This window comes from Eschrichtius robustus, chromosome 4, assembly GCF_028021215.1.
Source record: "Eschrichtius robustus isolate mEscRob2 chromosome 4, mEscRob2.pri, whole genome shotgun sequence".
In the NCBI taxonomy this organism is placed as follows: Eukaryota; Metazoa; Chordata; class Mammalia; order Artiodactyla; family Eschrichtiidae; genus Eschrichtius; species Eschrichtius robustus.
This window is the reverse complement of record NC_090827.1, coordinates 32,463,566-32,484,243: the sequence shown is the minus strand read 5'-3', so window position 1 is coordinate 32,484,243 and position 20,678 is coordinate 32,463,566. Positions and strand designations below refer to the sequence as shown.

Sequence of the window (20,678 nt, the reverse complement as noted above, 5' to 3'; positions counted from 1 at the left end):
TCCATCATCATTTCATTTTTAGAATCTCTCTCTACATCATCCCTCTCATCCCCAGTCCTCTGCCTTGGACTTAGTTCAGACCATTAGAGGTCTATTGGCTTTCCTTAATCCTAACCTAGCCTCTCCTCCAGTTCATTCTCCATACTGTAGCCAGAAGAATCCTTTTTCATATGAGATCAAGTCCACAGTTTCCTGCAAGTCATCAAAGGCCCTCCATGACCTGGTTTCTGCCAACCTTACCGTCCTCAGCTTCCTTTCCATCAGCTCTCGGTGCGCTAACTCTGAGGTGACGCGCTCCTTCCCACGTTTGTGCCTTTGCAATACTGCTCTTCTACACTGAATGCCCTACTTCCTTCTCCTCTGCCCTCCCCATCTTATTATAAGTCATCATTGTCCATATCTTTATATAGCACTTGTCTAATTGCTCTAATTTTATGGTTTTTCTATCTTTCATGCCAGATTATGAGACCCAGAAGGACACGAACTGCACTGTGTGTTGCTCTCTGAATCTTCAGGACCTCTCCTAGCATCTAGCTTAGTATTAAATTAGAATGACAGTTCTTTATACTTTTATTTGAACAAGACCTAAGATCAGGAAGAATATTAACTTTATTATATAGATGATAATTTGACTAACCAAAACATAAAATAAATAGGTTATGCTTACCCTAGTTTAGAAATGGCAGACACTGTCCACTGAATACAATTGGGAAACCTTTTAGTATAACTTACAAGGTATTCAGTTTCGCTTAACGTAGATAGTACTTTCTCTGAGTAAAGTGTAAAAAAAAAGTTTGTTTTTAATTACTAAAATGTGCTTATAAATAAAAACTAAACAATATTGAAAAATATTAACAGATTTTATTACTTATCTCTAGTTGGCGAATCAAACAAGTATTAGATTTTTGTTTTTTGATGCTGTATGCCCAACCCAAAGCTATGTATTACTTACAGGTAAGCCCTTGTTATAAATATATAATTTAAAGTGGAAGTATTATATTCTTCTCCTTTCCTTCGATTCCTTCCTTCCTCACTGTATCCCTCCACTTTACTCTGTACTTAGAAAGTAGAAAATATCCATTATATTAAAATGCCAAAAGGAAGCTTAAAATTGGTTCTATATTAGTCTTCTTGCTGGGTCGCTATTAACAGAGGAAATTATAGTTACCTGAAGCAAACTGAAAAGAAATTCTCAAATTAGAAAAAAAACAGAAATTGTACTGCTTACATTTTTCTGCCCACAGGTACATCAGATTAAACAAACATATTTTGAGCACTTATGTTAGACAGTGTATATGCTCAGCATTGCTACCCTACATTGCCACATTTTATGAGTAACACAGTTCTACAGTGCCTTACTGTGTTTGTGAAATAAATCAGTTATATATAATTTGTACCTCCTAAGTTCCTGCATATCATTAAATAATAATACCACATTTCCCACAAGTAAGTATATACCTCACTATATGAGACAGTGTTCAGTTGTGAGAGGAGTTTACAGAATGTCATTGGAGAACAGAGAGAAGGAATTAGAAAAAGGCCTGAAGCCAGTTCTTCTCTTTTACTGGAAAAACCAAAATCCCTTTCGATTCCTAGTCAGTGGTAATATAATAGAAATATGAGATCCAGCCAATGTACTCGTCCCATTTGAGAACAACACGATTCTGTTTTGTGCCCTGGTATTGTGCCTGAGGACTTGCACATCTTCCGAACCATTTAGGAGGTTCTCTTCATCTATAGATTCCACATAATATGTATTAAACTTAAAAAGAAAATTCTAGTTTCCTTTCGACCCCTTCCCCCCTCTTATGGAGAACTATTTCTAGGCTTACTGGCACCATCCTTCTAACCAGCTAGTTGGGGATGGGAGGGCCAGCTCCCTTTTGTTATCTCTTTGCCAAACACAATTATCTGGCGCTAGAACATGAGACCTATCACCTAAACAAAAAGCCAGTTAGTCTTAACCTAGAAACTGAAGTAGTTGTCAGAGTGAAAATGGATTCAGATAAGTAGATGCTTCCAAAGAGGATTTAGATTGAATGTTCCTTTTAGTATTTAGGAAAGAAACCGATAATATCTGGTCTCAGAATCAGAAAATGAAAATTGACTAACAGGAAATACCCTCAATGAATTGAACTAAAAATCAATCTACTACCTCCTAAAAACATTTTTTCAGTGTATTATAAGTATTTTCAGTTTTCAAGCTAATATAATTTGTTCCATGGAAGCATCAAAGGTACTAATGCCTTTTTTTTTTTTTTTTAGCTAGAAGATGATATCTTAGCTAACAAGATGTACCTTACAAAAATCACAGATTTTATACATAACATCACTTCAAATAATTGGTTTTATATTGAGTTTTCCGTACTTGGATTTATAGGTAAGCAATGGATCTATTTTGTGGGATCAAGATTTTTAGTACACAATAATCTGAAAAGTTTTTAAGAACTTATCAAAGAGTCTGTTACTAAATGGAAAGGAATGGCATGATTTCTATAAAGATACTATGAGTTTAATAGTAAAATCAGATTCAAGGATCTGAATTTCAGAAAATGTATTTTTAAACCAAATTTTTTTGTAGATGACAGTATAAAGAAACAGATTGATGTATTCATGTTTTATAAAAACATAAGGCAGCTACCACTTAATTAATGCTAGCTACTGTGAGTCTGGCACACTTGTTAGCACAGTAACTAAGGTGTACTTCTCTCTATTTTACGTAGAAAAATACTGAACTTCAAAGAATTAAAGTTGTAGAGATAGAAATTTTAACAGAACTATTGTACTCTGAAGTCCTTTCAATTTCCAGTATGCCGAAGCTGACATGCTTAAAAAATATAAAAACATACGAATTATACCCACCACAGAAAAGTTCCTAAAATTGTGCCCATGATGTGATTGTTTATACAGTTCTTCTGTAGACTTCCCTTTTGCTTCCTTCCCTTCGTTCCTCTCTTTCTTGTAGCCCTTTTTCTTTGATTTGACCCTCATGGCAGCAAGCCAAGTTACCTAATTCGTTTCATATCACATGTCGTCATTGTTTCAAGCAGGATCCCTGTCTTATTTTATTCTTTTGTTTAATGCCCGACCCCTACCTCCACTTCTTCCCACGCCCATGATAGGTTTTGCACTCGGTATATTTCATTCAGAATATATATATATCACATACCATGTAAAATATTTGGTGTTTATCATGTTTGTACCTGTTTAAAAGTTACATAAATGGTGATGTGATAAGCCTATTCCTGTACCTTACATTTTTGTCCTCAAAACTAGATTCTATAACTGTCAATATATTGCTTTATGTTCAGTTCATTTTTCTTACTGCTGCCTAAGTGCTACATAATAATCCGTTTGACTTACCCATTCCCAGATTAGTGGACCTTGGCTGCTTCCAACTGTCTGCTGCCACAGAGAAATGGAGTGACATATATGTCCCCTGGGATGGGATCACTGAGGGCAAACATAGCTGGGTCTCTTAAGTACTGCCAGATTGCTTTGCAGGTTGGCTGTACAGTTTATACTCCCATAAGCAGTGCATCTGTGTTCCTGCTTCCCAGTATGCTTGATAACATTTGATTTTATCCATTAAAATTTTTGTTTGCCAACGGGAGGAGTATAAAGCATTTCTCTGATTGCTAGTAAAATCCATCTGTTCTTCATACACTTACTTGACCACTTTTTTCCCAAACTTTCTGTAAAGTGGTGTGGAATCCAATTTTAAGGCCCTGAAGGTTTTTTTCTCAGCTTTGGTTACAATAAGAAGAAAAACTGTAGGTAACAGTAATACCTGCTGAAAAGCTTGGAGAGGTAATAATTTTGTTGGTTTATTACTTAGAGATTTTAAATTCTTTTTTGTCTTTCTCAGTAAAGTCAGGTACCAGAAGGATAGAGAATATTCACATTCTGATCATCACAAGAGCACACTGAACAAGGAGCACTGTATATGTGATACTGAATTCTTATTTAAGCTTAAATCTACAAAGGCTTTATTTTTTTGTTACCATAATAACAGTTCCATTATTAGTATTTTCCAAAAACATGAGCTGGCTAAATAGAATTTTCAGAATGCTGACAGCAGATAAGGAAAACATAAATATTAAATCAACTGTTTCTATCATTAAATCACTTGTTTTGGCTACTGTATAAATAGGTGCCAAAAAATTCAAATACAACCATATACTTGATCAGGTGACCCATATAGACTCAAGTCTTAGTGAAAAACTGAAACATTCCTACATCCTACTATCATGTTTATTAAATGGCTAAATGTGTCTTACACTGTTTAAAGTGAACATTTACCTGAATCTTATACCTTCAACTTTATTTTAAAATTAAAGAGGCAATGTATTGGAAATAATTGGATGTAATGAAATCATACTTTAAAATATAGTAAATCTTTAAGGGTCATAAATACAAAAGAAAAATAACATTCTTATAAAATAATGCTCAAATATTGAAATAATACTGTATTTTAATCAAAATTAAGTATTAAAAGTAAAAACTGTGGTAGATTGATAAAGTTCTACATAAGTCAGTTTACAAATCACAGTTTCTGAAAAATTAAGTGAAATTAAGAGTACAAGTCCTATACTTTCCATTTAATTTATATATCTTACACGTGACTTAGACAGTTGATCCTCATGAGTTATCAATTTCCTAAGAGTATTCACTATTCTAAGCTTCTTTCATACTTTTCCCCCCAGAAGTGGTAGTTCTTAACACTGAAGCAGATATATTATTTTACTTCATTATCCTCCAACTTCATTAATGCTTTATACTTTATTTGTAAGGAATAGGATATATTTAATTTTTACTAATTTGTGCTCTTTTCCCATGTTAATGGAATGAACAACTCTATATAAGGGTTATGTTATGATACATAGTATAAACACTCAAGGGTTATTGGGATTTGTTTACTTTTTCTCCATAGGGAAGCTATTTAAATCTGAGGACTTAACTGACTTCGTACATTTCTTTTTAATGTTCTACAAAGATAAACCCATAGACTTGCTCTTGGGGGACATTTTTCAGGTAAAGATGTGTAACCCAGGAGAAACTCTTGTGAGTATTTCTTTACTTTGTATTTTTAGGAAAATACTATCTGTCTAATGTAGTTACATAAATTTTGTTTACAAATTTAGTGCATCAATTTTTTAACTTCCCGTATCCTAAATTTTTACGGACACACCTACTAAATGAAGTAATGAGAGGTCAAAAATGCAGTGAAAAGTGGAAACAAAGGGACAAAAAGTGAACAAATAGAAAAAATGATAGACATAAATCCAAACAAGTCAATATTTACATCAAATATAAATGGCCAAAATACACCAATTAAGAGACAGTTCATCAGAATGGATTGAATAACACTGTGCAATTAATTGCTGTCTATACTCTGTTCAAATATAATACTATAGATAGGTTAAAAGTAAAATATCGAAAAAGATATACCATGCAGACACTAATCAAAGGTATCTTGATTATTATATTGCTTGTGGTAGCTACATTAATATCATAGTAGACTTCAGAGGAAAAAAAAAATTGACGAGGGATCAAGAAAGATACTATATACTGATAAGAGGGTCAAATCACCAAGAAACATATAACAGTCCTGAAAGTACATGCATGTAACAACAGAACCTCACAATACATGAAACAAAATATGACAGAACTGAAAAGAGAAATAGATGAGTCTACAGTGATAGTTGGAGACTTCAGCACTCCTCTCTCAGTAAGCCACAGAACTAGTAGGCAGAAAACAGCAAGGTGATAAAAGAACTGAACAACACCATCTACCATCTGGATTTAACTGATATTTGAAAAAACACTACAGTACATCCAACAACAGTAGAAAAGACATTCTTTTAAAATACACTTAGAAGAGTCACCAAAATAGACATGTATCATAAAACAAAGCTTAACAAATTTAAATTGAAATTGTGAAAATTATATTCTCTGACAACAGTGGAATTAAGATAGAAATTAATATCCGAAAGATAACTGAAACATCTACAAATACTTGGAAATTAAACAACACTTTTTTTTAAACAACACATTTTTAAATAAACCATGGTGAAAGAGGGAGTCTCAAGGGAAATTAGAAAATACTTTGAACTGAATGAAAATGCAAATACAAGGTATCAAAATTTGTGGGATGCAGCTAAAGCACCGCTTAAAGAGAAATTTGTAACATGAAATCTTTATCTTAGAAGAGAAGAAAGATCTCACGTTAATAATCTCAGCTTCCACTTTAAGAAACTAGAAAAAGAAGAGCAGAATAAACCCAAATCAAACAGAGGGAGAAAATAATAACTATAAGAGCAGAAAGCAACAAATCGAAAATGTGAAAGTGGTAGAGAAAAATGAATGAAACCAAATGCTGGTTCTTTCAAAAGAGCGATAAAACTGACAAATCTCTAACAAGACCAACAAGGAAAACCCAAAGACATAAATTACCAATATTAAGATGAAAGAATATCATGATATACAATGTATTGATAAATTAGACTTCATCAAAATTAAAACCTTTCGTGCTGCACAATTTACTGTTAAGAGCGTGAGATGCCACAAACTAGGAAAAAAAAATCTCTAAATTCCATATATATGTTTGTATGTACATAATTCTAATAAAATATGTACTTTATATGTTAAAAACTTCAAAATGCTGATGAAAGAAATAGACATATCATGATCATGGATTGGGAGACCCAACATAGTAAATATGCGAATGCCCCCCCAATTGATCGATGGATTTAACATAATTCCAATCAAAATCCCAGCAGGATTTTCTTTGGTGGATACAGACAAGCTGATTTTAACATTTAACCTTTTTAAGAAAAAGCAAAGGCAAAGATTAGCTAAAATGATTCTGAGAAAGAAGAATGAAATTGGAGGCATCATCACACTACTTGATTTTAAATCTTACTATAAAGCTACAGTAATCATGATGAGTCTTCAGAGGCAAAGGGATAAACATATAGACCAATGGAACAGAATAGTCCAGAAATAGGTCCACAAAAATATGGCCAACTGATATTTGACAAAGGAGCATACCCAATTCAACGGAGAAAGACTTTTCAACAAATGTGTATTGGATCTGTTAGATATCTGTCTATCTATCAATCTATTTAGAAAAAGAATCTCAACCTAAACATCACACCTGATACAAACATTATTTCAAAATAGATCATCTATCTAAATATAAAACATAAAACTATAAAACATTTAGAAGAAAATATAGGAAAAGTATCTTCAGGACCCAGGACTAGGTGAAGAATTGTTATACACTAAACACTTGATCCATTTTTTAAAAGTTGGTAAATTGGACTTCATCAAAATTAAAACCTTTTGTGTTGCAAAAGTTACTGTTAAGAAGATGCCACAGACTAAGAAAAGATATTTGTAAATTCCATATACAACAAGGATTTGTGTCCAGAATATATAGAAAATTTTCAAAATTCAACAGCAGGGTAACAACCCAATTGAAAAATAGGCACGAGACTTGAACAGACTCTATCAAGGTGGTTTCTCCCTTATTACCATAAGCAATGAACTCAGCTTTGCCTTGTCAACAGGTTATTTGGTGGGTATTTTGGGGGAGCCAGCATTTGATAATACCCTCCCACTGGAACTTCTATTAAAAGATCTGAAAATATTACCATATTTGCTAAATTTTAACTCCTCAACTAATTTTATCTGACCTTAATTTAGTTTCACATTAACTCTAGATTCTTTAATTACTTTACAGTTATAAACACAATTCTTTAATATTTCCTACATTAATATTGAGTAGAAATGAATTTAAATAAACTTGCTATTTAAAAATTATTGTGTACATAAATTTGAGATGTATTTTTATGAATTTTCTATGTATACATTACCTAAAATAATTCTCAGATAGCAATCATAATCATTTCAAATGTTTGTTTTTAACAGGAGTGATTTCACAGGTCACTTTCTTATTTTTATTTTTAAGGAGATTATCCAAGCCTTTTTCCATGCATTATAATATTGGCTCTTTGTTTTAATCATACACTTTTTAAGAAGAAATTGAGGAGGGTTAGGAATTAATCAATGATTGGGGAGAGAATAATGTAGTCTGAGAGAAATGGATAGACAGGAAAATACCAAAAAACTTTATGTCATTGGAATAAAGAGAAAGGAGAGGAAAATTATAGTTGGTACAACAGTAGCCTGATTTCCTAATGAACTAACAGAGTTCATGAAAATACATGTATTTATATCTTAACTTTTTTGTTCCATTATTCTTATGAAGAAAAAGCTAAGAATTAAATGTTTTGTTTAAATTTTAAAATAGTAATATAGAACTACTTAGGCCAAAAAAAACTAATTAGGCAAAAACTAATATAATAAAAAGTTCTGCCATCAGTAAATGCAATAAAAAGGAGTATTTGGGTTTTTACATAAGATGGTTGTTTCTCTTACTTTTCCTCCAGGAGAAATGTACAGAACGAAATAAACATATTCGCATTCGATATAAACCTTCTCTTTTCCAGCATGTGGGTATACAGTCATCATTCCCTGGAAGAGAACAATATTTCAAAGTAAGTAATTTGAAATGTAGTTGAATAATGTACAATGTTTCATGAACTTATAAAACATTTAGAAAAGGAGTGATGGGAATATGAGAGAAAATTGTTTGAACACAATTCATCTCATGACAGAACTATTTGTTATGAAGAGCAATCATCTTTACAAGACCCAAGTTACCTGACATGGTTAGAAAAATCCAGCCTATGTAAACTTCTATGCCTTATTGTTCCCAGCTGTACAATGCAAATAATGAGACTAAAAAAAGAGTTTTGAAAATTATAATAAAATTCACTATTTTAGTCTAATATTCAAAATTATAAAAGAATATTTCAAAAATAAAATGCCTCTATTATTGAATTTAAATGTATCAACATTCTTATTTCAGACCGCTGTTTACCAAATGAACAAAAATTCAGCATTATTTGGTTTTTAATCATTTCTAAGTTTTTCATCATTTTTGAAAACAATGTTATTTATAATTGATCTAGCATCTTGGTGGGGTAGAAAAAGCAAGGACTTCAGAGTCAAAACACCTAGTTTTTAGTTGTGGTGACCTATGTACATGATACTGGGCAAGCCCTACCACACTCTTCGGAGCTTTCTTCATCTATAAAATGAGGAGTTTAAGTTAAATGAGCCTTAAGATTTCTTCCACCTTTGAAATACTATTGACCTCTCTATCCTTCTTAGTTTCCTCACACAACAAAGCAAATGACTCTTTAATCCTGTCAGTTGAAATGAGAGAAATGCACATAAACATCCTCCCATGATTTCATCCATTGTGTATCACCTGCCCTCTTTCTACTTTTTCTACTCTATCTCTGTGTATTTATTGTATTTCACTCTTTGGGACAGTGCCTCAGAGTGTGAACTCAGTAAACATTAGCTGTTAGCTATCAGGCAAGGTGGAATTCAAGATTAAAAGTGGTTGTCGAACAAGACAAAGAAGTGTCTGGAATAATGAAAACTTAACTGTTATGAATCTTTATGCAAAAAGTAATACCATCAAAATACATAAAATATAGCCACAGGTGATGCAGAAAGAAATTGGTCTATACCATTCTACTAGGGATTCTTTTTTTCCATTATATTTTTTTGCCAGATAAGATATTTTAACCTTATCATTGTAAATTTGAGACAGATTAAGGAGAATGTACATCTAATCACTCATACTTTGATGTTATAATCTTAGCATTTTTTTTTATTCTTCATACAACATAAAACAGAAAGAAATAGTAATCTAATGATGTGTCAAATGTGATTATATTAAATTATTTTTAAAATTTCTAACAGGATATCTATTATTAGGAATTCCATAATTTTAACACCTTCTTTAAAAATGATCAGAATCATTCTTTGGAAAAAATGGCATATCAAGGGCTTCCCTGGTGGCGCAGTGGTTGAGAATCTGCCTGCCAATGCAGGGGACACGGGTTCGTGCCCTGGTCTGGGAAGATCCCACATGCTGCGGAGCAACTAGGCCCGTGAGCCACAACTACTGAGCCTGCGCGTCTGGAGCCTGTACTCCACAACAAGAGAGGCCGTGACAGTGAGAGGCCCTCGCACCGCGATGAAGAGTGGCCCCAAGCCCTCACACAGAAACGAAGACCCAACACAGCCAAAAAAAATAAATAAATAAAATAAATAAATAAATAAATAAATAAATTTATATATTAAAAAAAAAGATCACTGATCACAGACCACCATAACAAATATACTAATAATTTTTTTAAAAAATGGCATATCAAGGATTAGACTATTTCTCAACTTTCTTCAGAGTGGATAAGAGATTATGTCATATTAAACAAAGTTAAACTTCAATAATAAAGCAGTAAGTGTAAAAATTGATATAAATATATAGAAAATTATCAGATATTAATATTATGTTATTTTATATTCTTATTTGTGTATTTTTAAAATTTTATGCATGTAACTTTCTGATACATTCGCTAATACTGTTTCAGAAGGACCAATTTCCTTTTCCCTTTTTATCATGTACTGTGGATGTACAATGAATTTGGAGACAACAGATCTGAGTTTGAAGCCTCATTCTTATCCATAGATGCAACAATATGGATAAATTGCTAAAACACTATGCTAAATGAAAAAAGCCAGGTGCAGAAGACTACGTACTGTACAATTTTATTTATATAAAATTCTAAGATAGGCAGATTCTGATATCTCATTATGATTTTAATTTACATTTCTTTAATGACCGGTGATGTTGAGCATCTTTTCATGTGCTTTATGTGTTTTTTATATATTTGTATACATATATACATGTATAATGAAATATATTTTTAGGGTATATATTTTTTATGAAATATATATATTTTTATGAAAAGTATATTCAAATATTTGCCCATTTAAAAAATTGGGTTGTTTGCCTTTTTATTTTTGAATTGTAATAATTCTCTATATAGTCTGACCACAGGTCTCAGCTATGCCTTGCCCTTTCATTTTCTTAACAGTGTCTTTCAGTGAACAAAATTTCAAGGAACAATTTTAATTTTGATAGAGTTCACTCCACTCAAACCTTTACTCCCTCAATATAGTTATATCATTGGTTAGCTCAGTATTCAATGATTTTATAATTATGAGACTATGAATATTATTTACACTAAAACTACATAGTGTAATCTTTCTACTCATCCTTTATACACAACCTCTTTTCTTTCGAGTTTTCAGTTTGCTTTATTTCAATGTACTTATCACCAATTCAGCCTCAGATTCTCAGTGAATTACCTAAATCTTTTCTTGATATATTCGAACATTAAAAAAATCATGAACGAATATTGAATATTATCAAATGCTTTTCTGCATTTATGTCACTTTCTAATCTTGACAGATCTCTCTCCTGCAGCCTTCTGACCAGTTCTGGCAGATATCTCAGGAACCTCCTGGGGTTTCCTTTGTCTCTTGAGTTGATTCCCCTATTTTCTGGATCCTGATCTAAATACATCATTTACATCATTCGTTTCCTTGTTTGCTTTTGTGAAGTGCGCCCACCAGTAATTTCTTGAGAAAGATGGTGTGAGATGTAAAGTCTTGGAGAAATAAAACATCTTAAAATGACTTCAGTCTATTACACTTAATTGTTAAATTGGCTGAGCAAACAACTCTGAATTGGAAATGATTCCCCCCATTTTTGAAGGTATTCAAGAGTGCAACTGTTGAAAAGTAGTTAAAGCCATTCTAATTCCTGTTTCTTTGTATAAGACCAATTTTCCCATCTCTAAACCTTTAAAAATGTTCTTGTGACTGGGTTCTACAGTGTCATGATGATGGTATGGATCTATTTTTATCTATGGTGCTTGATATTTGGTGGGGCCTTTTAATCTTTAAACTCATGCTTCGATTCTGGAAAATATTCAAAAATTACTTTGTTGATGAATTTTTCCCTTTTCTATGCTCTTTTTAAGGAACCCTTTTTCAAATGCTAGATTTCTTGGATTGATGTTCTCTCTTTCTTGCTCTCTCCTTCCTATTATCTATCTATTTGCATTACTTTCTGGGAATTTTTCTAAATTTTGTCTTACATTCTTTGTATTAGTGCTTCTTCTTTGTTTTTTTTTTTTGCAGGGGAGGGCAGTTTTCATTGTCTGGTTGATTTGGTTGTGTTTTTTTTGTTTGTTTTGCTTAGTTTTAATTTCTAAGAACCCTTTCTGTTCTCCTAATGTCACTGCCTCTTTTTATAACATTTGGTTGTTATTTTATGATTGAAATAATTCCACTTACCCTCTGATGATTTTAATAGTTTTTAAAAAGATTTCTTCTTCCTGCATAGTTTCTCTTTCCTCTAAGTTTTTTTTTTTTTTAATTGGTCCCTGTTTTTCACGTTAAAGGGTTTCCTCATATATGTAGTGATGGTAGGTTGTCTGTTCAAATGGAGAGAAAGCTGATTAGAGGATGCAGCACATGGCTGGATCTGTCCCTTTCACTGTATGGGGAGGAGTGGCTAGGTTCCTCCCCTGGGGAGTCCCCTATGTTAGTATCTTTAAGTCTTGCTTAAATTGCTAGAGAATCTGGGAGCCGAGTGGGCAAAGATAGATGGAGCTTTCAATGTTCACTTTGTCGATATTCACTTATTTGTCCTGTTTTTCATTATTATCCCTACCCTGGTTTGAGTCTAGATACCCTCTGTTTTCCTTTTCAGAGAATTATCCTTCCGGAGTGGAGAAAAGATAGTCACCTGGATTCATGGGGCCAGAAAGGGTCTCTAGAGCTTTAAGACAGACTTGCAAGCCATCTTCATAGCTTTGCCCCACCTTCACCTCCATTTCTAGCAGTACTGGGGTGTTTTTGCCCTGCAGATTGCTTCTGCGTTTCTCACTGGCAGCTTGAGATACAGCTGTCTCAGACATCCTTCATTTTGTTACCTTTGTCTTCTTTCCCATTCTGTTTGTAAGATCATGTGTTTTTAAATGGCCCTCAATGTTATGTTCAGTGTGAGTTCAAGAAACAGTGAAGGTAGATACTTGCATCTCATTCACCATCTTATTAGGCAGACTACTAGTTCATTCTTGAACTTTTACTTTTCAGTCTATTTGTTTTTAAACTTCAGAAAGCAAAATTTTAATTTCCAGGACTTCTAGTTGATTCTTTTCATGTATACAGTATCCTCTCTCTGTGAGAAGATTAATTACACTTAAACATTAGTACCTTAGTATAAGTGTAATTCGTTATTTGAACTGCTTCCTATACGTACTGTCTGTTGTAAATTCGGCATCATTGCCATCCTCCTCTCCATTCTCCTCTGCTTCTCGGGGAAAAAACAGGGAAGTACAGCTCATAGAATGTCTTTACCGAAAAAGTTACACTTTAGATTCTGTGAGCGTGAGATACTCTCATAGACACAGAGGAAGGCTGAGAAGGACAGGAATTGAGGTCACACTAGCTGCCAGGCAGCTGAGATCACTGGTGGCCTCTGGCCTCCAGAGTTCTTCCCCAAATGGCCTACCGTTCTGCTGAGACAGCTGAGATCATCTGCCGTGGCTTCTTTGTGACCCCTGTACTTCCAGATTTCCTGAAAGTGGCTTCCTGTCCCTTGCTCCCCGATCCTTCTGAGAGTTGAGATCACCTCTACTTTATACTTTCTGCAGTAAATCTATTTCTTTATTCAAATTACCTCAAGTGGCTTCTGTTTCCTTGACTCACCTCAGTTTGATTCTGTTGCTTCTTGTGTTTCAAGCTCCCCAAAGTGAAAACTTGTTTCTTACTTGTCTTTGAGACTGTCTGCTATTTAGTCTGTGATTGCTGAATCTGTTTTTTGTAGCCTTCCTGCAGAAGAAGGAAGGGAGAGGGCAAGGGATGGGGCATTCTACTGCTCAGTGTATGGTAGCTCTTCTTCGGCATAGGGAAGACCACATTCTTCTTGGGTATTGCTTTTCTTCTCCACATTGCACCCACACTCACTACTTCTGCCGGGAAACAGTCATTTCTGATGTCTGCTGCTTGGCACAAGCATGGATATTCCAACTGCGGCTCTGCAGCCAACCCCAAAGCCCCTGCCTGTTCCCACTCATTGAGCTTAGGTCATCCTTAGAGCCGCTCCCATCTGCTTAGTAGCTGGCTCCTGTGTGTTTTGAAACGTGAATTTCTTCCCTTCTAATCCAGTCTCATTCACTTTCCACCTAATACTGCCCTCCGAATGATATCTGTGGGTGGAACTGTGTTCATACAAAATTACCTTTTCACATTTTAACAGTAAAAAAGGCACATAATATACAACCAAAAGTATGCTTTATTTATACACATACCACTTCACCATGGAAAAGGTGCATTTCCACCCGCACTCTGAGTTTCAGTCAGACTTGCATCATGATGAAGGGTTTTTCAGTTCTTTTAGTGGAACTGAGATCAGCAAAAGCTTGAAGCAAAGAGGAGATATGGCAAAGCATGTGTTGAGTTTTCAAGATTGTAATGTTCAAAGATATCCAAACATACTATAGCTCAAAATATGATCGATGCCCAGCTGCTCTGTGGAAATAAAGTAGCTCAGGTATCAAATTGCCCAGGCACCTTCATCCATTATCCTGTCAGTCAAGTGTCTCTTTCCACAGCTCTTTTCTGAATGTTTCCCTTCTTTCGCACAAGAACAAAAAGCAGACCACTACTACCCCTTTTTCCCTCCCAACTTAGGAATTTGAAGTACTTTCAGCATCCTTTAATGAAACCACATTTCCCTATCAAAAACAACTTCAGGGAAATAATGAACTGTCCATTTGCTAAGACTTTAAATATTTAAAATTAGATGTTTCCAAACTGATAAAAAGGTTGCAGAATGGATTATCCCTTCCATTTTCCAAACAGGGTATTTCAAAATGGAATAAAATTCAGTTATATAAGATTCTTAGCTTTGTTTATATTTATCAAGTAATACACACACACATATAGTTAAAAGTTAAGAAAAAGAAGAACTCATAATAAAAGGCATCAACCCCCTGCATTTCCCCGCGCTATCTGACTCACCAGAGGCAACAACATTTAATCATTCCTGGTTTAAATTCTTCTAGTAGTTACCTTTATACCACTAAATAATATGCCTATGGTGCTAATTTTTATTTCTCCACATTATTATTTTTCCTGCAGGATAGATGAATATTTAGCTCAGATTCTTATTCATTTTTATTGTCTTAGTCTTTTGGGGCTGCTATAACAAAAATACCACAGACTGAGTGGCTTAAACAACAGCAATTTATTTCTCACCATTTTGGAAGCTGGGAAGTCCAGGATCAGGGTGCCAGCGTAGAAAATTATGGTGAGGGCCCTCTTCCTGGTTTGCAGGCAGCCGTCTTCTGGTTATATTGTCACATGGCCAAGAGCGGAAAAAGCTCTGGTCTCATTATCCCCTTAAAAAGGCACTAATCCCATTCATGAGCGTTCCACCCTCATGACCTAATTATCTCCTAAAGGCCCCACTTCCAAATACATTGGGGATTTAAACTTCAAACATATGAATTTGAGTCAGGGTGACACAAATATTTAGTGCAAGGCATATTATCACTTTGATTGTTTTGCCCCTCTTTTTTCTAAGTTTCTTTTCTGCAAGTCTTAATAATCAGGCATTAAACTTACTGAGCCCATTCTTAATACGTCATAGCTTCTACTTACTATTTTATGTCCCTTGTTTTCCTATGTACTAGGTGGTCCCTTGACTAACTTTTCTATTGAATTTTTAAAAAATTTTGTTCCTTTTTTCCTAGCACCTACTTGTTTTGAGGATACAATTTTTCTCAAATCTCTGAGTTTATTAGTTAGATCTTTTCAGTACACATTTTTAAGGTTCTCTTCTGCATTCTAAATGAGCTGTTTTTTTTCTGTGATCAGATCAATCTGTCTGCTTATTTTGATCTTTTTCTATTATGCTGCATGCTTTCTCAAATACTTGGTGATTCCTGGTTGTCTGGTGGCGATATGGGTAAATTTTATTTCCTCTCCCTCACCCCCACCCTGGCCCTGCATTTTTCTTCATATTCCTTTGTAAAATTGAAAGGGATGATGCTTCCTGGAAGTTTTTGGTACATGGGAAGAATTTGTTGGTTTGCAAACTATGTTTTAGAGTATATGAAAGGCTAGATTGTGATTGTTTTGTGTTGGAGGTTTGGTTGTGTGTGTGTGTGTGTGTGTGTGTGTTTTCCTAGTGGTTGGAGAGAAGGGCACCAATATGCCAGAATATAGTGAGCTTTGTTCTGGGGCACCGGTACACACACTGCCTATGCTAGTTATATCCAGATGGTGCATTCAGCTTTTGTTAAGAAGACTGTGTGTGCACGTTGCCAACGTTGCCTGGGACATAAGTCCTGGCTGCTCAATTGTGCACTGTGGGTGCTCCTGACACACACTCTTACTTCAATCTCCAGGTTTCGCCCCCGTTCAGCTCCCATCTTCCATCAAATCGTCCATCTCCGTTGTAGCCCTGGTCCTGTGTGTCTGGGTCACAGATTCCTCACCTCCGCTCTGGCAGTCCCCACTCCCCCAACAGATTTCTATGTCTCATGTCATTAATGTCTCCTAGGCTGAAAGCCCCCCTCCATTCTTATACTGTTTGGAGTTACTGCCTTTTCTGTTCATTTACTCTCATTTCAGTAGAGTCTGGCCGTCCACCACCTTAAACCGAGACTTTGGATATTTTATGTCAATTCTTTTCAACTTTTAATTTTATTAAGTAAAATAAGATTTACGTATGTGGCCCCAGAGAGGTAAATGTCACCCTCTTTTCTTTAATCAGGACCAACATAGCAACACTTTTCATTGCTGTGTTTTCCTTAATAGTCACTCCTTTAAGTCCTTTAAAATACCCTTATGTAAAATTTGTCCCTTAACCAGTTAAATAATTTCTTACACTTCTCATAAAACTTTCTTTTTTTATAAGATAAATTATCTATTGTTTATTAAGCAGAAAAATAATTTAGCTTATCTCTATTCATCTAGCTTATAGTTCAAAAATAATAATTTAATAAAATAAATTCATCTTAGTGACGAATTGGCTTAGTTTTACAAATTTTACAATTTTACCTATGTCTTCAATTTAAATGTTATCATTTCATGTTCTAAGTCTATAATAAACGTAAAGAATTTCAATTAAAACATTAATAACTTCTGAAAACTCAAATAAAATACTTAAAGATTTTCTGTTAGTTGATAAGCCAGAAAATAGTGTGTTTTATAATTTGCTAGTGCTTAATCCTACATGAAAAGTCATCCTCCTTTTACTGCAGTGCACTGGGCATAGGGCAAAGTGTCTCAATGTGTTGGAGGGAGGGTTGCCAGATAAACGACAGGACACAGGACGTCCAATTAACTTTGAATTTCAGTTAAACAATGACTTTGTGTGTGTGTATGACCCATTTGTTTTGTTGTTTTTGCTAAATCTGGTAAGCCTGGTTGGAGGTGATGGAAGAATACTTCCCATCAAAATGCATTAACTGAATTATTTTATTAAATACTTTTATTAAAGAATGATATACAGCATGTTTGTATTTTCTTCAAAATTATTACATGTTTTATGTGTCTCTTTTATGTAAAGAGACCTCAGAGGGAGGTGCTATCAAAAGGACAGAATAAGGAAAGAGTATTGTCAAGAAGTTGTCATGAAAATAATTACATCCTTATGAATTAATAATATGTTATTTCTAGATGTTACAGATTTCTTATTTTTATTACAGGAAATATGAAGAAATAAAGCATAACAACAGAAGAAACTCTGTAAACCTTGGAACCTTAAATCACCATGATTTCTAATGGCATCTTTCAGAAATTGTAATAATAAAAACACAGTTATAGAGAAGAGGAGAAAACAGTGAACAAACTAGTAAACTTGAAAGTATTAAACTACCTCTTATGTCAAGGAAAATTAGAACATTTATTTATGATGCTTGTACTTTTACTATTACAATTTATTATAAAAGTAAAGACAGGGAAGTTTTTAAAAATTAAGAACTGTATTTTGTTGACTTAGTGATGTTATCAAATTCTCTCAATAAATAGCTAAAAGTTCAGAAACTTGCTATTGTCATGGACAGGTTCTGTGTGAACTGCCATATGCTCTTATCCATTTTGTTAAGACATCTAAAATAGAAAGCACAAGTTTAAGTAACTCTGGGGGTGGCAGTGCCACAGTATCTTCTTGTCTTTTTAATATATGCATTTAAAACTCTAAACTTACTCGTAAGTGCCATTTGAGCTGATTACCAAACCTCTTGATGTGTATGTATTCTGATAGTCATTCAGTTCTAAAGATTTCATATTTTCTCTTAGTATTGCCTTCTTAACTCTTGGGTTATTTGGGAGTGTGTATTTTTTGATATATTGGTCTTGCCATCTTTTATTGTTGATTTATAATTTAATTACATTGTTGTTAGAGAACTTTGTGTGATGAAATTTGAGAATTGTTATGAATTCTTATGTTTCATATGAATTTGAGAAGAATGTATAGTTTTTGTACGCTCCCTTTAAAATATGAGTCATTCATTTGCTTTTTTTTTATTGAAGTATATAGTTGATTTACTTTTTTTCATTTGTTTTAAAATGAAAAAGGAATATTTAAAGAAGACATTAAAAATGTCTTTATGTTTTTATTTGTTAAACTCTTTTAAATCTTTACTAATTCATCAGTTTCTTATAGGAATCTATTAAAATCTACAATTCTTCCTCTTGTTATTCTATTGAGTTTTACTTTATTTATTTTGAGAAATAATAAGAGATATTCTTTCTTTCTTATCTTTCATAAAATATGAAAATCTTAATTCATACTGCTGTATTATCCTTGACTGCCAAACTCTGCCCATTTACCTCAATATGAACTGTATCACATACCAAAGTATAAAGAGAATATGATAGATGACCTGTTCATATGTGTCCATTTCACTTTTTCCTTTTAGAGAAAGAAGCTCTATGTCAACTATATCTCAATAAAGCTGGGGAGAAAAATAAGAAAAAACACATGTATGTTACAAAAATTTTTAATTTGACTTCAGTTTTGAGCTTTTAAAATTAAATCTTCCAGATCATATTCCAGGCTAATATGAAAAATTAAAACTAATTCCAGGTAGAGCATTCCTCAAAAATAAGGCAAGATTCCTTGAAAAGGTACTTACTAGGACTTCTTAGCCCACCATCCAAGACTAGAACAAAATACCTGAAGGGTTGGAACCGTAAACTGGAATAATGCTAAAGGAGGCTGTCCAACATACGACAGTTGTTGAGAAGCTCAGATGGTTCCAGAAGATTCCAAGGGAACCCTGCGGTGGCACTCAGAAAGAGGCATTTGAACACTGACTGAAATACCCTGGGAGTGGCAGATGCTAGAAGGATAAAGAGAAGGAAGTTGAAAGACAGCCTTAACGATTCGACCCAATGATTGCTGTCCTTAATGAAATGATCGTAGAACAAGAGAGTTTCGGTGGTCAGCACAAAGCATTTCTAGAAAATGTTTCTAATGTAGCCAGGAGAGATGCCCCCAGCTTCCATTCCCATCCCCACTGCTCCCAGATGGTAGATGTTTGGAGGGTCTCACTTACCACCCACGGCCTCTGGTCTGAGGTGTATGAGGAAGGGGAGATTTGGAGAACCCCAGACACCTATCTGAGGTACAGCAGAGCAAATAGGGCTCATTGGTTGGTTTGGGCATTTATTTTATAGCATTCATACTGATTGTGCTTTTTAAAAATCACTTTTCTTCAAACATATCTATGAAGGCAAACGATGTATTTAAGTGCCTGACACAATATATCAGATAAGTTTGTAGAAAACACATGCAGACCAGCCTCTTTTTTTCTTAAACATTACTTTTAAAGTGAATAGCTCTGTAAACACTGAAGGTGAAATTCTCTGTTGCCAAAGTGTCTCTCAAGTATTGACATTAGCCACCATCATCCGTACCATTTACTATTGAAGTAAGTGGTAAGATGGTAATACTACTAATAGTAGTGGTAACAGTAAATGTGGCTATACTGGTAGAAGGGAAAGAGAGAACCTCTTCTAACATAGGTGTGTAAAGTATCTGGGGATTCGTTGTGTACTATAGGGATCTTCCACCCTGTGGCAGAATTGCAACAATTATGAACAGATAATGGGAGCTAAATCTGGGCAGGCTTTTTCCCATGGAGACCATCATCTTACTTTTTTTCCTTACTTACCTTAGCATGTATTTTTAGATGCTGTGTTGATATTAATAGCCACTGATAGGCAATGAATCGTGAACTGAAAGATTTCTGTTTTACTGGTATTAATTTTCTTTTTGAAACCTTAGATAAAATGAGTGATTTCTTAGGAAAATACAGTTTACCAAAATTGATGCAAGTAGAGACAAAGCTTGAACCATGAAACCAAGAATGCCCATAGCATGGAGCCAATAGTATTAAATACTTCTTTGATGAAGATTTCTTTCATTTAGGAAGAATGACTGGCAACATAGTCTGTCACAGCATTTTGTCCATTCTATTATGTAACATATATTGGATATTTGACAAATTAAAATTATAAGAGAGTAATCATGGTTCAGGCATACAAAAATGGAGTTGGGCGGCCATTGAGGACCTGGTCTCAGACAAGTCTCTGCACCACTGAGAACCTGAACTTTCTTTGAGCTGTACCAGACCCAAGAACACCACCACCAGCTGTAT

General features: G+C 34.2%; 1 protein-coding gene across 1 annotated transcript in view; it reads left to right on the top strand.

Annotated features, from left to right (window-relative positions):
* Positions 1-20,678, top strand: part of MGAT4D (MGAT4 family member D) — a 54,274-nt gene that overhangs the window by 31,663 nt on the left and 1,933 nt on the right. The window contains exons 7-10 of the mRNA XM_068541955.1: positions 879-954; positions 2,266-2,380; positions 4,934-5,064; positions 8,457-8,564. Coding sequence (XP_068398056.1) covers positions 879-954; positions 2,266-2,380; positions 4,934-5,064; positions 8,457-8,564 — 430 coding nt within the window. The remainder of the gene's footprint in view (positions 1-878; positions 955-2,265; positions 2,381-4,933; positions 5,065-8,456; positions 8,565-20,678) is intronic.